At 41.9% G+C, this 20444-nt stretch overlaps 1 protein-coding gene across 1 annotated transcript in view; it reads right to left on the bottom strand.

Annotated features, from left to right (window-relative positions):
* Nucleotides 1–20444, bottom strand: part of EXOC3 (exocyst complex component 3) — a 71612-nt gene that overhangs the window by 3321 nt on the left and 47847 nt on the right. Inside the window, exons 8-11 of the mRNA XM_030205017.1 lie at nt 19642–19792; nt 11955–12077; nt 5436–5597; nt 943–1070 (exon numbers count right to left, since the gene is read on the bottom strand). Of these exons, the coding sequence (XP_030060877.1) occupies nt 943–1070; nt 5436–5597; nt 11955–12077; nt 19642–19792 (564 nt within the window). The remainder of the gene's footprint in view (nt 1–942; nt 1071–5435; nt 5598–11954; nt 12078–19641; nt 19793–20444) is intronic.

Raw genomic sequence — 20444 nt, 5'->3', positions numbered from 1 at the left:
AAAGCAAACCATTAACCATTTATAAGGGGATGAGCAATTCCCTCCCCCCCAATAACGGCGTCCCTTCCTGAAACTACTACACATGCAGAGCTGCCTTCCTATAAGCACACCACCACCACCAGATGACCCCCCTGGGGCTACCTTACATTTGCTGGTGGTCTTCCACTCACTCCTGCCCATGCAAATTCCAGCCTCATAATGGCTGCCGTGACCTCTAGCAGTAGTTGCGGGGTAGTGCAGTGAGGCTGTGGCAGCTGTTTTGAGGCTGGAGCTCCTCTTGGAAGACCACCAGGGACTGTAAAACTAGGCCCAAAGAGGCCTTCTGGTGATGGGTGGGTAGACGGTGGGAGTGCGGTGCTTTTAGAGGGAAAACTGATTTGGGGTAGGGCAGGAGGGGGTCAGCTCTTAGTTGGGCACGGGAAAGAGAGGAGCACAGACCAACGTGACCCAGAAGCCATGAGGGTGCTAGTCCATATTCAGCACCAGCACTTGAAAGGCTAAGCAGGCAAAGATAGGACTAGCTTCTGTGCAGTCCTATCTACCTACTTAGCTATATGGGCACTGGCACTGAATACTGCTGGTACCTATATAACTGCTAGCTCCTCCTCGGACCACCCTTCTACTGCTCAGATTTGGCATGGCCTATTAGCACCAATATTCAGCAGCACTATACAGTTATGTGCTACTGAATATTCGTGGCTGGCCCACTGAGCTTGGTTTAAGCGTGCAGGACCCTCTTCTGTCCACTTAAATTATTTTGAATAAGGACCTCAGAACGAACATTGCTATCTGTTAGAAGAACGTCTGGGCTTCTCTAAGTGTGACAGTAGTGGAAGTTACCAAAATGGAAGTACTCTACAACTAACTTGATATTTGTAAAGTAACAATTATACAGTTAAAAAAAAATACAACTTTCAATTGTGAAAAATATGAGTATACTACCTGATGTCTGGGTATTTACTGACAAGAGTTGAGAATTCCAGGTACAGCAAGGATGGGTCGGTAAGCTTAATCACTTCTGCAATGGCAATGATAGTATCACAAAGTCCATCTGTGTCTTCCTCTGACCCCTACCAAAGATAAAGCTCATTGTGAACCTTCTGGGAAATAAACCCATGATCAATATTATAACAGTGTTTCTTAATTTAATTAAAGTTTACAATTTTCAGATAGTTCATTCATGGGAATTATAATTAATAGCACAGGCGTTAAATGGAGTCACTTTCAATAGGTTGGATTTGTGTGTGCAGTAACACAGAGTATGATAATGACCTTTAGTCCCATTCAGTCTGCCCAAATTCATTCTTCATTCAATAGAATGGAGTACAGCTACTAGTAACTTGGGGTCCAATATTCAGCCGTTGGGCAGTGAGCGCTTTGCTCACATTGACAGCGTTATTTCCAGATATTCAAAGCCAATACCCAGTTATTTTTAAGCCAGTTAAAGACATAGCTGCTTAAGTCGATATTCATTGCTTAACCGGCCATAGGTTACTGGATAAAAATAGGACAGACTTTTATGCGCTCTTATTTATGCAGTAAAGCTGGCCGCTTAAGGGCTGAATATCAGCAATTAAACAGCCAAGTGCTGACACCACCCCCGAAATGTGTTTGATGCTAACCACAATAATCAGTGGCACTTAGCCGGTTATGGGCTGCTGAATATTAGTGGCTAGCCCCAACCAAGCAATTTAACCGGTCAGTGGCTGGCTAAATCTCTTTAATATTGGGCCCCTGGATATTTAGTTGATCTTTTCTTGTAATGCTCCAGGTAGCTTACAACAATATTAGCATAATATGTCTTTGCCTTAAAGAATTTACAGTCTAAGTTCTTCCCGGAGACGGGAAGGTGGTGGAACTAGAGGACATGAATTGAAGTTGAAGGGGGGCAGACTCAGGAGTAATGTCAGGAAGTATTTTTTCAAGGAGAGGGTTGCGGATACAAGGAATGCCCTCCCGCGGGAGGTGGTGGAGATGAAAACGGTTAATGGAAATCAAACATGCGTGGGATAAACACAAAGGAATCCTGTTTAGAAGGAATGGATCTATGGAATCTTAGCGGACATAGGGTGGCGACGCCGGTATTTGGAAACAAAACGGGAGTTGGGCAGACTTCTACGGTCTACGCCATGATCATGACTGAATAGATAGGGATGGGCTGGAGTGTAAATTTTAAGGGGCTTCGATGTTAGCTTCAGAACTTAGTACAAGAACAGTACTGGGCAGAAAGGCAAGAACAAATCAAACTCGGGTATACATATAAAGTATCACATACCATGTAAAATGAGTTTATCTTGTTGGGCAGACTGGATAGACTGTACAGGTCTTTATCTGCTGTCATTTACTATGTTTAATATTACTGAGGATGGGCAGACTGGATAGGCCATGTGGCCCTTATCTGTAATCATGTTTCAATATACCACGGGTTCACTGTTCATTCATTTCATTTATGGAGATACCTTCTTTTCTTTAACATTGCTTCACTTGTTAAATATGTATATCAGATTCGTATATATATATATATATATATATATATATATATATATATATATATATATATATATATATATATAAATAAATATATATATAAATAAATATATATATATATATACACACACATATAGATAGATAGATATAGATACACACATGTATATATGCATTATTACTCGCATATTTCATCATATTAATTTTAGGTTTCTTTTTAGTGGCTTATGCCATTTGCACTTCATTCACATGGAATATTGAACATTGTTAATCATAATCATCAATTCTGGTAGGCTGTTTACTCTGTTGGTGCTAGTTTTCATAGCTTTTATTTTCACCATGTGTTTATGTAGTTTATTTCATGTATTCTTCGCTTTTTACTTAAAAAAAAAAATCTATCTATATATACACATTATGGTTTATGTTTTTTTTTTTCTCTATTGTGGTCATGTTTATAGAATTGTCAACTCCTGAGGCAGGCACTTTTACACTGAAATGCAGATCTACGTCGAGCCTATATAACAAATCTACTTACGTTTTTGTAATAAAGACCATCTTTTAAATATTTATTCTATAAATTAATTTAGTTCACCCTCGTGCTGGAACTGGATTGGTCTTCCCCCATTTTCTCTTTTTATTTTGCTGTTATTTGTATTGGCGGGATCTTTTTTGTGTTAATGATTTGTTGGAACATCCCCCTCCTCCAGATGCAATAATCAGGCACACATTAAGACTGAGGAAATTATGGTTTGGCTGCATGCACTGTCAGCATTACATCTTAGACTAGTAAGAGACAAAATACAGTAAATACTCAACTAGATCAATCTCATTTGAAAGTCGAGGGCAGTTTGGGGACTAAAAATGGCCAAAACTGGTTTAACTTGTGTATAAGTTGAGGCCACACACATACACTTCTCCCTGTCTCACTCACACTCCTTCCTAGCCAGCATGTCCTTCTCCCTGCCTCACACCCCACCACACAGATCCAGCATGCCCTCTTTGCTGTAACCCCCTCCCCCCTGCATGTCTCTTTTTGTTGTTGCAATAGTTTTTTATTCAGAAAAAATACTTCAAAGTTAACACCATAGAAGCCAACTTTTTAGAATTACTGGGGTGCTAAACCCAATGGAAATGACCTCTCCTTTCACACAGTCAAACAGTTTCTTCAATACTGAGGATGCTCAAGCACCTACAGATATGGCTCCTAAGGTTAACATAACAATAAAGACCAAATACAAATTTTGTTTGTTCTGGAACAATAAAGTCTGTCCCCTTGAAACCCCAACCCCTCCTACACTCTACTGCTGCTGCGTACCTTCAAATCACTCCTCCTTAAGGCATTGGCACTACAGTGGTACACCTAGGCCGCTCAAGGTCTGCCCTGCACGGGCAGGACAGGCCAGAGGGAGCACCGGAGCACACCTCAGGCGGTCTAGGTGTACTGCTGCAGTGCTGGTGCTGTATGGGAACAGCGCTCAGAAGACATACGGTGTGGGAGGATGATTGAGATGCTGAAGTGTGGAGAGATTCTCGTGCCAGCGACAGGGGTGCCGGGGTAGGGGGAATTAAGTTTCATAGCGCTATGGGGTAGTACAGGTAGAAAAGATGACCCCAGTTTTTCAGATTTTTTTTTAGCACAAATTTCTCAACAGTTGTGACTCGAATGGAAAAAATTTCTGCAGGCTAACCTTGTTCAGTTTTCAACATTTTCAGTTGAGTTATCTGCTAAATTGGCTGAACAAGATACTAAAGTGGCAGTGGTAAATGAGCGATTAAATAAGGTAGAATGCCAGAGTTCCTTGCTGCAATGGGCTACTGCTGCTAATGTTAAAGATAATTTATCCATTCATTTGCAACAAGAAGGTTGAAAATATGTCTAAGGCCTCTAATCTACGACTATTAAATTTTCCTGTTACTTGCTATATATCTCCTCATGAGCTTTTTATAATGTATCTAAAGAATGTATTACAGTTCTCCATGTGGGAGAAAGCAGTAATCTTTACTGCTTATTATATACCTAAGAGCTCCAAAGAGGAAAAGGAGGAGGGTGCTTTGGACCCCCTTAGGATATAATTAGAAAGAGGGCCACTAAGTGGGACATATTTTCTTAAATTTCCTTGTGAACATTTGGTTTCTTATCAAGGTAATCAATACGTATTTTTTGATGCCATGCAGTTGGAAATTTGTTTTGTGGGATAAGGAAGTGGTAAGCTAATAGATTTTCTTTATTTTTAGTTCAGGTAGAGTATGTTAAAGAGGGTTCTTGAATTATTGTATTGTGTCTGTTGGCTACAGATGATTAGATTTAATTGTATCCTATTAAAGCTTTCTTTTTATTTAGTTCAGGCTGCTTTCCGTGATGTGGACTAGATACCTATTTTCTTCTTTTTATTGAATTATGTATCTTGTCATAATTCTTTCTTATGGTATATTCTTATATTCAGTTGTAATGCAAAGATTTATAATTAAATTTTTAAAAAAACCCCAAGAAACAAATTTCTCGACTTATAGTTGAGTATATATAGATGGAATGGGGGCGCACTAGTGAGATTCTGCAAATGATGTGTGATAACATTTTGTGAGATATGTTTTAAGCTTTTAGGGCTATGTTTACTAAGATGTGCTGTAGGAACGCTGTTTTTAGCATGCGCTAACACTAGAGTCACCCACAGGAATATACGGGTGTCTCTAGCATTAGCACGTGCTAATTTTTAGCATGCGCTAAAAATGCTAGCATGCCTTAGTAAACAGGGCCCTTAATTTGTTGCTGTGTGCTTAATATGTTTATGTGCACAGTTAAGTGTGATTCTTGTGCAAGCTGGCTTTCCTATTGATTTCTGGCACTCTATATTCCTTTAATGTTTTATTGTATTTTTGATGATGTAAACAGCTTTGCACTGTATAGTTTAAGAGGTATATTAAGTCTATTAAAGAAACATACTTATACTTACTGCAGTAAGTCTGTTAAACAAAAACTTGAACTGTTCTGCTTCTTTGATCATTCGTTCTGCTCCATCTTTTCTCTCTTCTGCATTCTTAAATGAAATCCGTTTTTGCATGATTGCTTTGATGTATTCCACCACCACTCTCCGATGGGCTTCAATAGTCATTTTCTTAAGGGATAAAAACAGTACCAGTGTTACATCATTAGCCTCAATCAACATTATTATTTTCTGAAAATTGTTTTTCAACAATAAAACTTACAAGAATTTTTTCTAGGATTTGCAGATGATATTTAATCAGCTGAATGATTAAAAATATGTCTTCTTACCCTTGAGTGACTGCACAGTGGAAATATAAGGTATAAAAATTGTCTGTTGACAAGCAGGATGAATAAGCCATAGTGTTAGCACTGGCTCTCAGAAAAATCATAAAATGTTGTCCCTGGACAATGTTTTTGACTCTCATCAATATCTTCATGAGCCCCTTAACAACAATTACCCAGAAATCCACTGTATCCTTTCACTTTTATGCAGATGATATCTTGTTACTCCACTTTACCGATCCATTCAACCCTGATATTTCACTTTTATAATCATGTATTGCATACTAGTTAGATGAATATCACCTTATCCTTAATCGTGAGAAAACCGCAGCCGGCCAGGGCCGCCGAGAGACTGGGCCAGGCCCGGGACAAGGCCGCCCCCAGGCCCCACCCCCCCACCCGAGGTCGCCGGGTCCTCTCTCCACCCCCGGGCCCTCTGCACTGACCTTAAGCGCCTCACCTTTGAAAGCACAGCAACAAGCAGCGGCAGACCACTCCTTCCTTCCGTGTCCCGCCCTCGCAGAAGTTACATCAGGCGAGGGCGGGACACGGAAGGAAGGAGTGGTCTGCCGCTGCTTGCTGCGCTTTCGAAGGTGAGGCGCTTAAGTTCAATGCCAGGGAGCGACGGAGGGCGGGCGGGTCGGACTGCGGCAGTGGCACCGGGCCCCCCCCCCCTGGAGGTCCAGGCCCGGGGGGTGGAGGATGGCGGGAGGCAGAGCTGAGGAGAAAGAGAGGAAGAGAGGAAGGGAGGGGGGCCGGGGCTGCCTAAACTTTTGATTTTTTAATGCAGAGGGGAGCGGCGACCTCGGGCGGGGGGGGGGGGGGGCAAGGCCGTCCATAAAGGATGCTCCTGACGAGCGTTTTTGCCCCCTCCCGATCCTTTAAAAAAAAAAACCAAAACATTTGCCGCGCCGGGGCTGCCTAAAGTTATGATTTTTTTAATGCAGGGGGGAGCGGGGAGCAGCGGCGACCTCGGGCAGGGCAAGGCTGTCCATAAAGGATGCTCCTGACGAGCGTTTTTGTCCCCCGTTTTTTAACATTTTACTTTTTTAAGCCGGGCAGCCCTAACGAGAAGTACAGACCTCTCATTAGCTTTTCTGGAGTTTTCCAGCGTTAGGGCAAGTGGTAAACTTTGATGCATCTCATTTCAATAGGGTTTCTACACAATTTGCTCATCTGCATTCCGTTTTCGTTTGCTGCTACTGTTGTCGGAAATTGGGCTTTAATACATGCCAGGGTTAAAAACTTGTTCATTAAAGGCTTGTTTAGTTTAGTGCATCTTGCCCAGAGTGAGATATCTCATGAGACAGTGGCAGTGTGAAAACTCCCACACATGCTCAGAAAAGCCTGGAGGACTCAAAGTCCATGTATGTACTACTAGATGACATCCACATATGTGTTTGATTTATCCTGCTGTCTATGGAGGAACCCCACTACAGGTAAGAATTGTGCTTTCAAACAGGAAAGATATCAGAGACCGTTTGCCTGAGCTCTCCATAGCATGATAATGTTGTTACTAAACAGCCACTTTAGGGGAAAGCTTTCATTCATATGGAAAAAACAATTGTTCAAAACTGCACACCTTGCCTGTTTTCCTTGAATAAGCAAATAAATTACTGTTGTGATCCCTGGGCCTTCTTAAAAACTTTGATAATAAAGCTAATACAATAGATTTAAATTCAGGAGGAAGTGATGTCATCACCCTGAATTGGTGTTTAATCTCAGTGAACCTGCTATATCCTGGGATAAAGATTCTCAATCTGGTCATTGGCTTCACTTTGGCCTGGCTTAGAGCATTATTGTGTTTATTTGCATTGTTGCCATGAGTAAAAGTGCCATGTCTGTTCAGAAAGAGGATGAAAAGTCCAATTCTCAAAATTCTGACAAATTGGCCTCCCATCACGCATCTCCAGCACTGGACCCTGCATCGGATTCCGATTCTGCCCGCTCTGCGGTGGACTTTGGCTCCACCATAAAAAAGGGCCCTCCTCGTGCACTTACAAAGTTCCAAACAGAGATCAGCAATGAAATTGTGGAATAAATTGATGCAGTGAGTGCTGATTTGTGAGAGCTTGATGGGCGGAAGATTTAGAGGAAAAAATTTGAAGAGCAGGCGGAGACTGTCTACAACTCAGACTTCTGTCTCTCATTTGTCTGACAAATAGGAAGAATTACTTTATAAAATTGATGATTTGGAGAACTGAGGGCGCAGGAAGAACTTAAGGTTTCAGTGCGTCCAGGAGGGAGGAGAGACCGAAAATGGTTGCCAACAGCTTTGCCAACAGCTACTTGCAGCCGAGCAGCAGATGGAAACATTTGTTTTGGAAATGGCCCATAATGTGCTGGTAAAGTCTCCTGATAACCCACCACAAGATATCATTGCCCATTTTGTTAATTATACTGATAAAGATCTGGTTTTGCATAATGCTCGACAAAGTGCTTAGCTCCTCTTTAATGGAGTAAAAGTTTGTTAGGATGATTCTGTTTTTACACTGAAGTAGAGAACCATGAAACTGGCTCTGGAAATTTTGACCAAGGAGCACATAAGCTATTGATGGACTTTTTCGTTTGTCCTTTGTTTTGCTGTGGCCGGTAAATTGCACCAGGTGTGTATGCTGATGGCTGCTTAGAAGATATTTCATGGGGCAGACCTTACAGCAACTTCGCTCCCACCATCCTTTGTAGTGTCAAGTCATTTGCAATGCTGGCAGAGGGTACCTGGTAGGAATAGAAGGAGCCAGACTCCCTCTCTTGATGAAGTGGAGTGAGATTCTGAATATGGTCCATCTGGACATACCTTTTCTCTTGGCTCTTAACCACTGGGATCCGCAGATTGACTATTTCTTTTCCCCCTTTTTCACAAAGGACATTTGCCTGTTTCCATTTTTATTTTCTTAATTTTTTTTTACATTTACTTATGGTGGCAGGGTAATGGAGGGTTGTCATTTGGTGGGGATGACTCAGGACCTCTCAACAACAATTTGGGCCCAGATGGTCTGCTGAATGGTGGAGATGTGGATTGGGTTAGCTGGGGTAGGGGGAATTGGAGATGGATGGTTATGTAGACATTTGCCTCAGCTCTGCATGCTAACCAGGATGTCATGGGAATGGAGGAGAGAATTACCAACTTTAGAGTTGCCTTATTTGAAGATGACGTCCTCATGACTCTTATGCAACCAGTGGTTTATTTGCCCAATTTGTTGAAAGAGATCGCAGCATACTCTGAAGTCTCTGGCTTTAAGGTCAATATGTCCAAAATAGAGGGCATGCTTACTGAAATGTCTAGGGAGAGATCTGACACTTTAAATGCTTCTTTGCCCTTTAAGTGGGTTGAACAGGGACTCCGATATCTTGGGGTCCCCTCAAGAATAAAGTATAGTGATCTTTTTTCTGCTAATTGTCTGACTTTAACTCAAGATATCTCTAGGAATCTGGAGAGATGGGACACATTAGATCTGTCTTGATTTGGAAAGATAGCTTCTCCGAAAATTAACATTGTCCCTCGTATGATGTATTTATTCCAGGATTTTCTGCTTTGTTTGTCCAGGATGTATTTGTCTAAACTGCAGGACAGATTGATTAAATTTATTTGGAATAAGCATCCTCAGCTGCCTTGAAACTTTCTCTATCGAGATTGGGGGCTTTGGGGTTCCATAAGTCTGCACCAGCTAAGCTGCTGTTGAGTAGTTCCAGCACCATCCCTAAAAACTCTAGTTCAACTCGAAAAGTCATTAGTAGGCTTTGGGAAACTGCAACATTTAATGTGGCTTCCTTGTCGTATATGAAGTTTGTCCTTAAATTTGTGTCCCTATATACTGACAACTTTCTAACATTGGGATTCTTTCTTCCCTGATGCGGACTCATTTTTCCTGCCATACTCCTATTACAAACAATGCCCTTTTCTAACCAGGGTTGCAGTTGGGTGTTTTTACTTGTTGGGATTTCAAAGGCTTGTCCACTTGGAGGCAGCAGTTTGATTATGAGACCTTTGTTTGACACTTTGGCAGTGCTTATCAGCTTCCTCACCAAGACTTGTATGCCTATGTTCAGCTTAAACATTTTATTTTTGATAAGACCATTAAAAGTAAAGTGTGTAGGGAAGAGTCTTTTTTTGGAGGATGTCTGAAGATTTTAGAAGTACAACAGGACTCATTTCTTATCTTTACTGACATTTGAGGAAAGGTATACTGCCATACCTTCTGCACCATCTGAACTGGGAAAGGGAACTGAGGATTCAATATCAAGAATATGTGTGGGACGCATTGGAGAAATCCTTGGCCAAGAACTCCCTTGAGGTTAATATAAGGGAAAATGGGATAAAGGTTTTATATTGCTGGTATCTTACTCTCGCAAGACTTCATCACATTTTTCCTGCAGCCTTCTCCGCCTGTTGGAGAAGGTGTGGTACAATGGGCCATGTTTGGTGGAGATGTAGGAAGGCCCAAGCATACTGGCAAGCAGTCCAATGTCTTGTGCAATATTGGCTAGGACAACCCCTGCTGTGGGACCTGGGAATTGTTTTATTTAATAAAACACCCCTGGGATTGACTCAGAACCAATCAAAATTGGTTAAACATGCATTGAATGATGCTCGATTGACATTAGCTAGCTATTAGAAAATGGTATTACCGCCATTGTTGATTAAAAGGCTTACTAAACTAAACTTTGGTATATATGTGACATGGAATGCCTGTTGGCTGAAAACAGGTGAATTTTATTGAAATAAGAAGGGATATGGCTCCCCTTTGTGTCTCATTGTTCTTATTGATAATGTTCCCTTCTATATTGTATTTCATGTATGTATAACTTTTCTGGGGTCATCATATGGGGTTGTTTCTTTAATGCTTTGCCCTTCTTTCTTGCCTGTTCCTATTAATTATTGGGTTTGGGGTGGGGGTTCAATATGAAAAACCTTCTTAAACGAGTAGAGGTAGGATTAAGTTGTTTCTCATTTGCTACACCCTTTTGGTGGATTTTGCAGCTATTATATGAGTTGTAACATACATTAGAAGTTTTGTGTAGTGTGTAATGCTGTTTATATTCTTTTATGTTTCATTTGAGATTCCAATAAAGACCTAATAATTTAAAAAAAACAGATTTAAACTCTGTGAATACACACCCTCTGTCTTTAAGTTATGGATGAAACGCTTTTCCAAAATCAAGGTTTAAAAAGCATTTCCTACTTAGAAACTGCAGATTTTTAAAAACTCTGTTCCTGGCTCACAACAAATCAGTCTTTTTTTTTTTTTTTTTTTACCAACACTAGCACATTCCCACACGTGACTATGAACTCAGATGGTAAAGAGAATACTCTCAATGGCTGCACAGACCTTCTCCACATCTACAGGCGTAGATTCAAGAAACAGTGCTAAAAATTAGGTACAAAAAATATGGGTGCTAAGTTCCAGTTCTATAATGAAAATTGTCATTATACAATAGAGCCTAAGGGCCCTGTTTACTAAGGTGCATTAATGTTTTTAACGTGCGTTAACAATGTATGCGCATTAACCATGTACGTGCCTACAATATCCCTATAGGCACGCTAATTGTTGGCGCGTTAAAAACGCTAAAGCACCTTAGTAAACAGAGCCCTAAGTTGGAATGTTTGCCTAACTTTAGGCATGAGCACTTACGTTATGTCAAAGGCTGGTGTAAATGGTTGCACCTAAATTATTCTATAACTTACGTGTGCAACTGCAAGACATGCCCCTGATCCACCCATAGCTGGCAGAGTGTCCCACAAGCTTTAGTTGGGGGGGAGGGGAGGTCAGCTTCTGCAAATTTTTTAAAGAGGTTTTTCCACAGCCCTGTGTGGCATATTAGGCTTACAGAGCTGTTCTGACAATAATGTGGTTTATAAATAGGTCTGCATACGCACACTGTCACAGCTCTATTATTATGTAAGTACGAGACTACAGAAGAGGGAAACTCTGCTTTTTAGTGTAAATCTGTAGAATTATAAAGCCAAAATAATTTTCACAAAGTAGACATTGTGAGACACTTGGTCAGCAACCTAACCTGGATTTAAATTTTAAATGCATTTCTGATGGCTTTCTTCTATAATTTAAACCAGCATTTATACTTGCACCCTCACAACTCAATCTCTTTGTGCCTCAGCTCTGTTTTTCAATGCTTAGGCCTTCCTGTTTCCAAAGACAGATCCTGTACTCAAAAAACTTCTTTAAGGTATTATGTGTACAAATACCTTCTTATAAGGTTTTTTAATTTTTGCAAAATCGTTGAAATAATCTTCTATGGTGACGCAGATGGTATCCACGGAATTTGTTCCTCCTAGCCATTTCCTGGTCATCAAGTCATTCAGATGTTGCTGAGAAAACAATGGAAACCAGTCAGAGCACGTCATTTGCACACCCTGCTACTTCATACCACAAGCATAAAACTGAAGCTAGGATAAACATAACTCTGTCCTTATGGCTTTAAGTGGATTATTGCTGGAAGAAGCATGTAATAAACAATGCAAACCCATCATCACAAGATGAGGACTTGTGGAGTTCAAAAACATTATTGCAAAAGACTTCACTAAAGTATTATGCTTCCAAATTTCACTTTTGAATATTAAAAAAAAAATTGTCCAACCCACACTTCATTTATAATTCAACTCACTGTACTGGACTGGCTGAGTAGAATAAATCTTTCCACATCTTGCCAAGTATGGTATTCTGTTGGGCTCCAAAATGAAGACTAAACCAGTGTTTCCCAATTCGGGCCTAGAGTATCCCCTTGCTAGTCAGATTTTCAGAACATCTACAATGAATATGCCTACAAGAGATTTGCATACAATGGAGGAAGTATATGTAAATCAAGTTCATGCATATTCATTGTGGATATCATGAAAAACTGACTGGCAAGAGGGTAACTCTAAGACTGACTTGGGAAACACTGGACTAAACTACATAGCATTTCCCCGTTTTCTTCTCCTTCTCACACCAATATATAGGCCAACTGCTGTAGTGAGTTTTTGTAGATGGAACAGCAGGGCAAGTTTCCTTCGGTGGTTCTCAATGTAATTTTCAGGCCAATAAGCCAAGCTCAAAGGGCACAAGCCAAGCCTAGGAACAGAATCCTAATCCCATTAGGTAGCCCTTATTATCTCACTTCCTTCCTTTCCTCCCCCTACCCAGAGGGACCATTATTCTCTAAGAGTGAATGTAAAAGTGGTTAAAGGTTTGCGTGCATAGGCAGGTGGGTAAGAGGGAAGGATCAGCTTAAGCGAGACTAAGCGCTCAACACTTGTTTGTGATCATTCTTTATTTCGGGGCAGTGTTCCTCAACCTCTACAAGCCCAAGAAACTCCTACATCAACAAAAATGATACAAGGAACACCAGCTTTAACAAGACATGCAGTGTGGACATGGAGGATTCACATGTTCAAAAAACAATAGCTAGGGAAGCATTGAAAGTACTACCAGATTCTTTCAAATTTTAAAACTAAGGGAGAGAAGGAGTAGAAGATACACATAGACCCACCTTCTAGTGACTTAAGTTAATCCATAGCAGAGAAAAGGTATTTACATTCTTAACAGTGTTGTGAGGAAGACAGCAATTTTCAGTGAGGCCTTCTCCAGAGATAGAGGCATGTAAATACCAAGGAAAATAAATTCAGAGGTAGAAAGGGGAGTTTTATTTAGTTGGAGGTTTTCAATGAAAATAGCTTTATTAATTTATCTAGTTGTAGCCCTTGGGAGGTAATGTCCTTGCATATCCATGCATGGGAACTCCATGAACAGGTAGATGTGGAGCCTCAAACCTTGTGGCTCTTCACCAGCCTAAAACTGTCCCAACGGCAACAGTGAGGGTGAAGTCCCTTTGAGTAGTGTCCAACCACCACTTGAGAAGACTCCACATGTTTCTGTGATAAGTACATAAGTAATGCCACACTGGGAAAAGACCAAGGGTCCATCGAGCCCAGCATCCTGTCCACGACAGCGGCCAATCCAGGCCAAGGGCGCCTGGCAAACTTCCCAAACGTACAAACATTCTATACATGTTATTCCTGGAATTGTGGATTTTTCCCAAGTCCATTTAGTAGTGGTTTATGGACTTGTCCTTTAGGAAACCATCTAACCCCTTTTTAAACTCTGCCAAGCTAACCGCCTTCACCACGTTCTCCGACAACGAATTCCAGACTTTAATTATGCGTTGGGTGATGAAGAACAGTCACAACACAGCAGCTTGTAACAAGGAGAGTCCTTCCTGAGGAATGAAGGGAGATGCAAGAACAGTATTTATTTATAACATTTATATCCCACAATGTTCCCACCCATGGGCAGGCTCAATGTGGCGTACAATAGTTAATAAACAAACCATAATACAATAACATAAAGTACAGTGGACAAGGGTCACAGGAGGGAGAAAGAGAAGACTGATGAGGGAAAGGAAGAGAGGGTGCACGATAGGGTATCACAGAGTGAGCTGTGGGCTAAAAGGCTGCGGCTCCTGCAGGACTCGTGGTAAACGCTCTGACAAAAAGGAAGGTCTTGAGATGCTTCTTAAAGGTCGGGTGATCTGAAGTGAATTTGATCTCACGAGGCAGCCTGTTCCACAGTTGAGTGCTGAGATAAGGAAAAGAGGAGCCACAGATGGCCTTATATTTGAGGCCACGGGGAGCAGGGTAATGGAGAGTAAGGTACGAGCGGGCCGATCTTCGGGAGTTCCTGGGTGGTAGGTTAACAAGAGGGTCCATGTAGGAAGGGTCATCTCCATAGATAATTTTGTGCATCAATGCACAGGTCTTGAACGCGATGTGGTCCTTCACAGGAAGCCAGTGCAGCCGCTCACGCAATGGTCTCGAGCTTTCAAATCTGGATTTCCCAAAGACGAGCTGGGCAGCTGTATTCTGGGCCGTTTGCAATTTTTTTAGGAGCATACCTGCACATCTTCCGTAGATACTATTGCAGTAGTCAAGTCAGCTAATCACCATGCTGAATCCATGGGGGGAGAAGGGAAGAAAAACAGATGATGTCCCAGCCCCAGCCTGTATAGTCTTGGTCTCTAAATTTGGACCAACAATGACCAGTATCGGGAGGAGCCTGAGCTGAGGAAGGACCTGTCATAAGTACTTCCAAGTAGACTCTGAATGTTGGTCCCTAAAATCAAAAGACAGTTAACTCTTGCAGATGATGAACCTGCATAACCTGCAAGATTGCCAAGTCTGCCACTCTGCCCAAAACACCATGGTATTGTCTTGAACTATCCCTGATCAAGCAATATGAATAATCCAACCAAAGGAGCTCCTCAGCATCACTTTACCTCTATCATTCAAAACTCACCAGCTGTTAACCTGTCCAGGTGCTATTAGGTCCCACATAGGAATGTTCAAGTACTCTCTCCTCTGCATACTGTTACCTGCAAGAAGATCACCAAGACTACATCCAGGGGACAAGAGGACTCAATCTAGAGCCACTAAATATAGTTGCTTGGAATGAGAGCAACTACAGAAAAAGATATTGTTTGATGAGACAAATCTTTGCTACAAAGGAGGTCTCTGAATTCTGTGCTTCCCTCTTATTAAAACCCTCCTTCCACCCATAGATATCCAACATTTTATTCTCTTCACCAGGAAGAGAATATAAAACTCTTGTTCTTGGTCATTTTAAGGCATCACAGCCTAAGGAGATCCGATCTCTAGCTGTCAGATCTATCAAGAAGCCCTTGGGGGTAGGGGGGATTCTAATCTCTCATGGCCCATCCAACAGCTACCTGGACATTAGGCCTTAGAAAAATAAGAGTCACTAGTTTCTGCTCCCAACCAACCTCTCCACTGAGGAACTTTCTCTTTCTGAGGAAGCAATCTCCTGCAGTCTGCTGAACCAGTTATTGCCTCTTCCTCTTGCCCCAATCAGTGCTCTAGCACCCCAAACGTTGCCAAAGTCAACCTATGGTTCCTTCCATGAAGGCACAGATTAGGACTAAGAAAGGCTCAAAGCGGACTCTCAAGGTGCTGCCGAAGCAGGTAACCCAGGATTTTATCTAATTATTCTCAGGCTGCAGAATTTTTTCATGCATCACAAACATAATCTTACCTTAAAGTTACTCTGGGAAGCTTCACTTGTATAGAGAGGCAGAGACCTATTTCTGTAGTCAAATCCCACTATTGCTACCCTAGCTGGGAGTGGGGAGAAGAGAGGAGCTCTGACATAAATTTGATGCCACGTATGAAAATATTAATTCAGGAGAGAATTTGAGTTTCGCAGGCTCTGTCATTCTCAATGGAAAATATGTAGACTTCATGAACATCCCCCATTTCTCTATCAGAGATATAAAGGGCCCAGGCATGCTTTACTTCATGTATTTTTGGTGCAAAGTGGCAACACAAAAAAAAAGCTGGGGATCCCATCAACAACAACAAAAAAAGCTGGTGATCCCATCAAAACAAGAGTGCTGACCAGATCTTATTCTATGCACTCCACACAGAGGACAGCTCAATCTGGGGAACCTCTCCAGCTATACTTATAGCTTGGTGCTAAGCCTTCACAGATTGCACCTGCCTGCCTTTCTGCTCCCAAACCAGGCCAAATGCACCAGCTAACACACTCAACTGCCATGACTTACCTACAGCATATCACTTTCCTTTCTTTCCAGACATAATGGAAACAAGTGGCGGGAAAGCAGATTACACTTGCCTAGCTGTTCCCAGGCCAGGACTAATACAGACATGTGTAATCACACACATTGGGCATGTAACACATGCATTTGAGCCCCTTCTCTAGCTCACACACTTAAGTACCCTCCTTACATTAACTGGCTCCCTGCTCCCACAGTCTGGCATCTCTCTCCCCTTCTTTCTTTCCTTTCTTTTCCTACAGCTCAGCATCTCACTCTCCCCACCCTCACCCTGTGTCCTCCAACCTTGCATTTATAGCTGGCAACACTCAAAACACACTGCTTCCAGCAGGCAGAGCCTTCTCTCAGCTGTGTCTGGCCTCCTATGACACAACTTCCTGTTTCCAGCAGGTGTGACATGGCAGAGAGAAAGTTCTGTGCTGGCTGTAAACAGCGTGTCATGAGCACTGCAGGCCACAAGTGTAAGAGGAGTGGGGGAGAGAAGAACAGATGCCATCAACTTGTGGGGGAAAGAGACAGAGGGAGCAATGCTGAATCCATGGGGGGAGAAGGGAAGAAAAATAGATGATGTCCCAAGGGGGGGGGGGGGAATAGAAGAGAAGGAAGAATAGAGAGATGCTGGCCCTGGGGTAGGGGTGGCTGTGTGGAAGGAAGAGTGAGGAGGAATGGTAGACATGTGGAGAGGGTACAAACACCAAGAAATGATGCTGAACAGAAGGGGAGGGAATGGACACAAAAAGGGGAGATGCTCAATATGGCAGGAGGATAGAGAAAAGGGAAGGAATATACTAGACAGTGTAGACAGGGATTCAAAGGGAAGATGAATGATGGTCATGGAGAGAGAGGAAATGCTAATTGGACAATGGGGCCCTGGCAAGAGGGTTAAGAGAAGGAAAGCACAGACTAGGACCAAGACAAATGGAAAAAAAAAGTGAGCAGACAACAGAAGTAGAAAAAGGAATTTTATTTTTTTATTGTAATGTACATCTGCCACAACTGGTGTTTGACAGGGGCTTGTGAGAAAAACCTCACTTTATGTGCCTTCAATCTCAAACAAAGTGGTGGTAAAACCTTCAGCTTTGCAATGGGCCACCATTGTTCTCTGCAAATGTACCAGCTGACACACTAAACTGCCATGACTTATCTGCAGTGTGTCACTCCTTTATTCCCCTCCCCCCAAACACGTTAGAAGCAAGTGGAAAGAAAGAGAGGGGGAGTGCGATCACTTCAGACCCTCTGACAGCATCCCAATCTGACAAAGCACCACAGCAGACTGGGAAAAGGTTGCACTGAAGGTTTTGGGTTTTTTTTTCTCTTTTTCTCTTCCTCATCTTCCAAAAACGTTAAATCAGCCAGCACTAGGGAATGTACCTCTGGCCCCCTCACAAGCGTAGAGGAGAACAGAAACTGCCAATACAAACCCCACAAGAACCGGGGGGGGGGGGGGGCAGCACTACCAGGTTTAGCATCCCTACATTCTGTGGACTGGCCTCCACCAAGTCTAGCCTTTAGTCTGTTCCTAAGTAGGGACAGAAATCAGCCCCAAAGGGCCTGCAGCCCCTCCCAGTCTATGCTCCACTGGGAAAATGGGCCTAGGTTCTTCCTGGGAGCAGCCCACTCTGTCCACTCATGCACCAAGCCACATGTCTGCACTGCTGAAGCCAGAGAAATACTGAGGAGCCAAAGGCAGCATCAGCCCTCTATAAGGGAGCAAAGTTGTTTTTCTCTTGACCGGTTTGGCATGGATAAGGAAATGCCTTTACTTCCCCCATCTAACCCCACCCCAGCAAAAGCCTCCAACTCCCTTCTCCCAGTCCCCAGCATCAGTCTAGTCCCCAGGCCTTAGGTCCAAGCAGCTAAGGAAGTACTTTTTTTCCCTCTTGCAGCTTGCTGCACCTCTTTCTTGGGCTGCCCAGAAAATCTGAAACATAAAACGAGGCACTTCCATGCCCCATCTTGCGTTACAAATCTGTAGGGCAGCCAAAGGATAAGAAGCATCACAGCTGCAGGAAGGAACATCACGCACCTGTCACTGTAAAGGAAATCTGGTAAGGCGGTTTTTGGCACCCATAAGCTTGTGCACACCAGCCAGTACTTCATCAGCTTGCCTTTACGATGGTCCTCCTTGAGGAAAGCCACCACATCTTTGGGAGTGACCCAGATTGGACACTGCTGGAGACATACTACTGATCTTGATGGACCTTTAGTCTGGCACATTTTTAACACTTTATGAAGAACGGATTCCAAAAAAACAAAATAAATGTGAACCATTAACATTTGCCATGATAGCTGTTTATGAATTTTTCCTCTGACCCTATTAAAATTTAAGCTAGCAGCTCTACTTTGTTAGGCTGCTTTTAGCTCTTAATCCCTTATTAATCTGTTCAAACCCATGTTTCAACCATTCTTGTAACTGTAATTCCTTAATCCCTTATTTTTCCTGTTTGCCTATCTTTAATAGATTGTAAACTGTCAAGCAGGGACCGACTCTTATAGGTTTGTGTATATCGCTGCATACTTTTAGTAGTGCTATAGAATTAGTAGTAATAGTAGTAAAACACCTTTTAAATTAGCTATTTCCAAAAAGCTGTACACAAGTAGCACTCATTTGTTGTAAGCCACTGAGATAAATGGAAAGTGGCATATAAATGCTGTTAAATATATTTTGCAAACATTTTCATAAATATTTATATGTGAACTAGCCATAACATTAGCTCACTGAAAAAAGTTCTTGCTCCTGAAAACAGTTTGTAACATATTGTGATTTTTATTTTGCTCTCAGTTCTTAAATTTGGCCCAGTGTGTTCCTAGCACCATTGTATAGAGTTAGACTTGTTTTTGCTTCAACAAAAGACTGTAATTTAGTCCAGTCTTGCAATCACGTGTAGCCTGCTCATTCTGCCTCCCACCCCCACACTTCTAAGCTTCTCAGGGTCTCAGATGATATCACTTGTTTTATTCTGATATATTCCTCCGACTGTAATATGTATTTTACTTTTCAAGGCCTTCAACAGAGAACGTCCTACTTGATTTTGCTAAACATTTTTCCCCCAACAGAATACTTCCTAATGAAGGGCATACCAATTACACCCACACACAAATTACTAATACATACTACTTGCATTATTTGGTTTAAACCATTACAAAGGATTATGACTGCACAAATAATACCTTCTGTGCTTTTGGGACACATTTATTTACGCTCTGTGTTTGGCTGTTATTCTTCACCCCCCCCCCCTCCCCATAAACAGACAGAATTGCCTGTCTCATTTTTTTCAGCACACAGTTAGTAGTAAAAGAGTTCAAACCTCCAGGTCCATGAAGACTTCATCTAGCAGGCTAAGGCATCCTTCCTTGGCGATGGTTTCCAAGGTCACATCCATATTTGAGTGGTTGGTTAACACGCCCTCTTCCATGTCATTCCTTAAATACTTCCTCTTTAGACTGATGATGGATTCTCTGTGAAAAAAGATAAACTTTGATCCTTAGGAATAATACTTGACTCAGCTTTGACAATGAGATTTCAGATCAAAATTTTTATTGATTTTAAAATTAAAATACAAAACCGCAAGAATACGAGAATGAAACCATTATGAAAATAATTGGACTGATTTTCTCTAAGGTGAAAATGGTCAGGCATTTGGGAGACTACTTAAGCGTGCCAAATTTTAAAACAGTAATTCAGAGCTTGACTACTTCCCATTTTGACTATGGTAATAGTTTGTAGCTTGGGATTCCTAAGAAAACATTGAAATCTTCACAGATTGCACAAAATGCCATGCCACATATTATTTTCGGTTTATCTAAATATGATCATATTTCTCCTATCCTTCTTTATTTATTTAGATTTTGCTCACACCTTTTTCAGTAGTAGCTCAAGGTGAGTTACATTCAGGTACAATGGATATTTCTCTGTCCCAGGAGGGCTCACAATCTAAATTTGTACCTGAGGCAATGGAGGGTTAAGTGACTTGTCCAAGGAGCAGCAGCGGAATTTGAACCGGCCACCTCTGGATTGCAAGACCGGTGCTCTAACCATTAGGCCACTCCTCCACTGCATTGGTTACCAGTCAAATTTAGAATTCAATATAAAGTTCTATTATTGATATTC

This window comes from Microcaecilia unicolor, chromosome 1 (genome assembly GCF_901765095.1).
Source record: "Microcaecilia unicolor chromosome 1, aMicUni1.1, whole genome shotgun sequence".
NCBI classification, from domain to species: Eukaryota; Metazoa; Chordata; class Amphibia; order Gymnophiona; family Siphonopidae; genus Microcaecilia; species Microcaecilia unicolor.
Note: the sequence above shows the minus strand (reverse complement) of the source record. Positions and strands in the feature narration are given on the sequence as shown.